The following is a 6,978-nucleotide window of genomic DNA, read 5'->3' on the forward strand; positions in this document are numbered from 1 at the left end:
CGATCCATCCAACTATGATCTATGGCACACTATCTAAGACTTCTACATATACATAAATACAAAGTAATTGCTAATTAATTATTTTATCATTCAAAATGATTTACATAGTAAATACATCATATCATCAATTAATAGGTATATAAGATCCTATTCCATTCAGAAAATATATTAATTTTATAGATCAATTATAGTAATCAAATGATACCCAACAGGGATCGAAAAAAATTTCAACAGTATTTCTTCTTAATTCTCCCCACATGGCTAAAGATATGTGGAGAGAACTAAAGAAAAATATAGTCCAAAATTCTTTTCGAACCTTCAACACACCATTTGATTATTGTAATGATCTATATAATTACTTATTTTTTTCAAACTGTCCATACTGGACAATCAATTGACCAATGTACATATTTCTTCTATCCGTATAAAAATATATAAATATACGGATACAGTAAAATATGTACATTAATCATAAAATGGGTCTATGATTTCATGCAATGCAAATTTTTTAAAAATCAACACCTAATTAATTACTTAAACTAACACCAAATTATGGGATGCCGTAGAATATGCACTTGGCCCTTGCATGAGGACTGGCTGCCCTGGACACCGATTGGGATCCGAGGCTCGAGCATGTAGGGCACGCCCTGACCTCTTATTTGCAATGTTGCCTGGCACCTTCCATCAACCTGAGTGTGCCTTGGATACCAACTAGGATCCAAGACCCGAGTGCATAGGGCATGCCCCGACCCCATGTTTGCAATGCTGCCCAACACCTTCCATCGATCTGAGTGCACAAGGTGCGTGGGGGATGAATGTCTTAGACATCAGCTGGGATCCAAGACACGAGCATGCAGGGCATGCCCCGACCCCATGTTTGCAATGCTGCCCGGCACTTTTCTTCGGTCTGAGTGCTTTGCATGCTGAGACTCAAGTCATGTACTTCTAATTAATTAAATAATTAATTAATTAATTATCTAACTAATTAATTAAATTAATATTTAATTAATTAATTTTTAATATATAATTAATTAACTTAATTTAAATAAAAAATAACTTTTAATGACAGCATTAGCTATTGCTAATACTCATAATAAGAGGTGGGCTGATGCGTAGGGATCGGGGGGCGAGAGAATGGCTAGAAACGAGATGCTGGCTCAGGGATGCAGCCACAGAGATGAGGATGCGAGGATAGGGCTGGAAGAAGGTGGTGCGGTTCAGAGCCATGGGGTCAGGATGGCTGGGCGGGGCTGCGGGCTAGGGGTGGCAGGGCAGGGGCCATGGGGTCGGGCTGATGACATCGGGGCCGATGGGGTCGGGGTAGTTGCGGACATGGTGGGACGTGGGGTCGAGGCCGCGAGGTCGGGCTAGCGACATCAGGTCAGTAGAGTCGGGGCGGTCGCAGGTGTGGAGGGACACGGGCTCTGGGCTGTGGGATACCAGAGGGACAGGGCAGGGAGGGATGGGGCATTTAGGCACCGGCAAGAGGATGAGTCGCTGACGATAGGATGGGGCATTAGCGCACCGACGAGAGGAAAGGATGAGAGAAGAGGAGGGAAGGGGGGTTTGGGTGCTGGAGAGAGGGGGTTGAGGAGGGTTTGGGCGCCAGCGAGAGGAGGAAATAGGAGAGAGATGAGGAGCGTGCAAGGGAATTTTTTTTCTGTACGTGTGGCAGAGTATTAGCGATGGCAAGTCACAGTCGCTAATGCCATCGGTAAGACTATTAGCGATAACAAAATTCATTGCTAAAAATAGATAGCCGTCGCTAATACTTTTATCAGGGATCAAAATATTTTTTCATAATTTTTTAAATATTTTTTTTCAAAATTACTATTAGCGATGGCAAATTCAGTCGTTAAAAATAGAGAGCTGTTTGCTAATATGTTCAATTATAATTATGACCAAAATTTTTTTAAAAAATTTTAAATTTAGTAGCGATGGCAAAAGATGTCGCTAATAGTCATCTTCCGTCACTAATACTATATATTAGATATGGCAGAAATAACGTCGCTAAAAGCCATCGCTAATAACTTTAACATTTTAAAAAACTATTAATATTTTAAAAAACCATTAAGTTTGAAATTTAATACATATATTCATCATTCATTATCTAAATAATTATCATTAGAGTATAATCAAAAAATACCGCCTCTATTCGATAGCCCTAGGTATGTTGATCATTAAAATTTGATTTCGATGATCACGAACGATCGCATAATTATCTAATAGATAGAGATCACCAATGAATCCAAAAATTTACAACAATGATCTTGATGATATTTATAGTATACTACCAAAATTTTACTTCAATTGAACATTATTATCATGGTCAATTTAGCACGAGATGATTTGGACCGTTAAATAAAAAATGAGTGATCAAAAGGCCAAACAACATCTGATTATAAGGTGATTTTTTAGATATGATCTTTGCTACTACTTTGATCATTTATCTGATAGTGATCATAAAATTTAAATCATACGTATATGAACGATCCAAAACTATATGTCTCTTGATACTCATTCTTAAAGTCCTTAATAATTATACTTGTACTTTTGTAAGATTGCTTAATGTGGATGGTTCATATATACGTAGTTTGAACATTACAATCATCACCATACAAATAATTAAAATAGTAACAAAGATCATTTATCTAAAAAATTATCTTAATCGAACGTCGTTTGATCTTTTGATCACTCATTTTTTATTTAACGATCAAAATCATCTTGTGCTAAATTGACTATGATAATGATGTCCGATTAAAGTAAATTTTGATAGTGTACTATAAATATCATCAAGATCATCATTATAAATTTTTGGATCCATCGATGGTCTCTATCTATCAGATTATTATATGGTCGTTTGTGACCATCGAAATCAAATTTTATTGATCAACATAACTAGAGCTATCGGATCGAGATGATCTTTTGTAACGATACTCTAATTATAATATTTAGATAATAAACTGTGAAAATAATTATTCACCATCGTTAATAAGTTTAATAAATAAAAAAAAATATTTTTTATGATGGTAATTTTCGTCACTAATAGTGCCGTCACTGATGATTATGAGCGATGACTTATTTTGTTGCTAATACTCTTGTCACCGTCACTAATAAATTTAATAAATAAATTTTTTTTCTTTTTTGAGATGGCTTAATCCATCACTAATAGTGCTAATAACTTTTTCATCGTTGCTAATAAGTTTAATAATTTTTTTTTGTGATGGCTTATTTTTGGTTGCTATTTATTATCGATAAAAATTGTTATTAGAGATGGCAAAAATGTCGTCTCTAATAACCTTCGATAAAAAAGATATTAGCGATAAAATTGTTGCCATCAGTAATATCATTGCTAATATCCTTTATTAGCGACGGCTAAAATACTATCGCTAATGGCTATCGCTAATATCTTATTTTTTTATAGTGTTGAGCCACTCCAAACCATTGAATGGCTAGTGATCTTATCTCATCCAAAATCAATCTCTGAAACCCCCCCATTTTTCTCATGATTGATCACCACCGAGACCCTTTCCCTATCTTTCCTCACTTTCTTCTTGGTCTCTGGTGGCCATCATGTCGCCATGGCCAGGTGATGTTGCCCAAAACCCACTAATTTCTCCCTGGTTTGCTCTAATTATTGTTTTCCCCTATTTTGAGTCCTATCACCACCACAAATCATGTTGGAATCCACTTTGTCTAGCGGAGCCCATCGCTGCCACCACCATTAGTGAGTCTCCCCCTGCCTTGAGTGCTGCTGCCAAGGCAGCACGGGGCAACACCCCTTTCCTCCCTCTCTCTCTTGGCTTTCCTGTATGCATCCGAACCGCTGGCCACACCTCCATCACCCGACCACTCCGGTAGTACCACCACCAGACCACACCTCCTTTCCTCTTCCCTTTGTCTTCCCTTAAAGAGCCATGAGAAGGCTCTGTTTCAGCATGGAAGAGAGAGAGAGAGAGGAAGAGAGAGAGGAAAAGAGAAAGCAAAAAATAATCCGAGCTTTGATGGAACCTAGATCGACTTGGATCAAGCCTAATTTTCTAATTTTTCATTAATTTGTGAATTAAATTAAATTCAGGGATTTCATTTTGACTATGTTAGAACTTGAATCTGGTTAGCAAGGAGGTATGATCATGACTATATTGTTTACATTCAAGAAACAAGAAACTCTACCGAAAAACCTATATTAGATAATTGTTAGAGCTAAATTGGTCAAGACCCTTGGATGTCAGACTAGATTCAATAGTCTAGACTATAACCTGCTATATGATAAGTTTGGCCATTTAATGCTTTATTAAAGTCTAATTAGGTATTTAATTATTTTAGATTTTGATCAATTTTCCTTGATTAGTGAGTTTCAAGAAATTTTAAGGCGAAAATTATAAGTTTCCTCTACCTCTAGTATGTATATCATGCATGTGATTTAATTTCTAAATTCATTCTTTTTAAATTAAGTATCTTATATGCTCTACATGAAAATAATTTATGAAATGTTTGATCAAATATACGTGATTTAGTGGACATGATTTGTAATTTTATTGCATCAAAAATATGTTGGTTCTACTACTCTCTAGTTCAACTATAATCATACGGATTCAGGATCTAGTCTTTTTTCAGACATCTAGTGAGATGATTACAAATGCATAACTGATGAACGATATATTATAGTCAGGAGTTAGTTTGTTTTTTGCACCTAACCAGATGTGTCTAATTGCTGGCATATACTGATGGAAGCACGTTTCTCCATATAATATTAGAGATAGTCTTCCTTTCGGACCTTCAATGGAGCAATCACTGGCACATAACTAATGGATGGCATATTATAGTCAGGATCTAGTCTTTTTAAGGCTAGCCATGGGCCAATTGTGGCTAGAGAGACTAGGAGAGTGAAAGTGGATGATCGATCCTTGGTTGTTCTAAAAATTTATTTTGGCAAATGCATATTTTAGATCTATGTTGATAAATATGAAATATTTTATATATTCAATAGCGTGTTATATGGAAAATCATGCAACCTGAAAATTTATATTTCGTTTATAAAATATTTAATCAAACTAGAGATTCTGATAACTTATTAGACTAGTAAAGCTCATTACCTCTTTTTTATTTTTTTTCAGATGCAATAGAATAGCGAGGGCTTGGGATCGAGCTATGAAAAGCTATGACATAGAAAAAATTAAATTAGTTTTTCTTAATAAATTGCTAGATATTTATATGTAAAATTTTGAGGTTACAAATTCTTTTGAAATAATTATGACAAGTCGATTATTATTTATCTATCATTGTCTAAATTTAGAATAATGTCATTGTGTATGAATGGAAAAGTAGACCTTATATATCCTGTAGGATAAAATTCTAAGGATGCACGATCGTTTGCCGCACGCCCGGCGCTAGAGCATGACATAGACTCCTGTTCCCTGGATTTAAAACTCTTTTGACTCCATGCGGTAACTCATGACAGCTCCGTAACTTTGCATCACCGTAACTATACCCCGTTTCTTTTAATAAACAGGGAGTAGCATCCTGCTACCTCCTATTCACGTCAGAAGGCAAAATAAAATAAAATAAGATAAAGTATCAGAGAATCATTCAAAGAGCCTTGGGAGATTGGTAGGGCTCGTGTAAAATTAGGAACAGTGGAGAACGAGCTAGCATTCATGATTCACGGCACAGCATAGATAACCAAAAAGCCCTGTTCTGGCAGTTTGGGATTGGCTTCATTGATGCTTATTTATTAATCAGTAAACACAAGTTGCAGCATATGCAGCAATAATTACTACAATTATATATCAAGACCCTGTAGGGTACCCTTTGATCTTAGAAACAAACGAATATGTGAATGGCTATGACTGAAAAATCTGATCCAAACTAAGATGCTTCATTGATGTGTGAAGCCTTTAAGTGGTTGTGGTAACCAAGGGGCATTTTTTTACGGTATTGCGTCTATTATTTGCAATATATTCGATACAGCCATCGGCAGTCCAATCAGAACATAAAAAGCTTATTATGTATCAATTAAATATAAACACGAACTAATTCTTGTTATGTGGCATGTTGTACATCCATAATGCCACGGTACTCGAAAGCAGGCAATGGATGTTCCCTGTTGTTAGTTAGTTCTGGTTTTGCGAGCTTTAGGCGGATGGTCCAAATCCCTCCCTCGGCAAACCTCGATAAGAAGTATTTCTTCTCAAGAGCTTCTAGTTGCTTATCGAAAACGGACTCTTTCATCGTCTATCGCGATATCCATGAAATCTAAAACGTCTAGTTTCACGTAAACTTGGACTCCCTGTCCGGCGCTGAGTTGCTCTCTTATTTCCAATATGTTTGACTTTTAGTAGGATACGACTCCCAATTCGGTTCGAACACCATCGAAACCTATTATAAATTCCCCCCTCTTCTCCTCGCAACGGCCTCTTGAACCGAAGCTCAAACTCACGCTCATGGATAACCCAAACCCTAATTCTATCGATGGCCTTTCTTTCTCCCTTGAAGAATTGTACCTTCGCAGCCAGAATACCTTCAGCGAGCATGGCCAGCACCCTCAGCTTCTACCATCAGATTCTCTGAGTCAGGGAGACTGGCAACGTTCAGCTATGCCTTTCAGACCTTCCCATGCTCTCCAAGGCTTCAGCGTCGGTCTTCCCAGTGCTACGATGGATCGTTTGCCGGCTTTCGGGTCCTCCGGTAGCTCTTATTGCTCGAGTTCGATAAGAGCTCCAGAACGATGGGTGCTCCCAGATATCGCTGAGGATTACCGACGTCTTAATTTTGCAAAGGGTGATTTTCCTTGCATGAATTATCCTACTCAAGAAGGCAGCTCTCTTTGGGGTCTAATTGCTTCAGCACTGCTTATCATCTACACCCATCTGCTCTCAATACACGGGAAACACCTTATGACGTTGGAGATATTGAGCAAAGGGGCTGTAACTTTTATGGGAGCAATTTGGGTAGATTTGTTGTACAAGGAAGCCCCTA

General features: G+C 37.3%; 1 protein-coding gene across 1 annotated transcript in view; it reads left to right on the plus strand.

Annotated features, from left to right (window-relative positions):
* The first annotated feature begins 6,443 nt into the window (after positions 1-6,443).
* Positions 6,444-6,978, plus strand: part of LOC140853126 (uncharacterized) — a 3,355-nt gene continuing 2,820 nt past the window's right edge. Inside the window, exons 1-2 of the mRNA XM_073247226.1 lie at positions 6,444-6,679; positions 6,817-6,978. The exon at positions 6,817-6,978 is cut by the window's right edge and continues 540 nt beyond it. Coding sequence (XP_073103327.1) covers positions 6,444-6,679; positions 6,817-6,978 — 398 coding nt within the window. The remainder of the gene's footprint in view (positions 6,680-6,816) is intronic.

Source organism: Elaeis guineensis, chromosome 13 (genome assembly GCF_000442705.2).
Source record: "Elaeis guineensis isolate ETL-2024a chromosome 13, EG11, whole genome shotgun sequence".
Lineage (NCBI taxonomy): Eukaryota > Viridiplantae > Streptophyta > Magnoliopsida > Arecales > Arecaceae > Elaeis > Elaeis guineensis.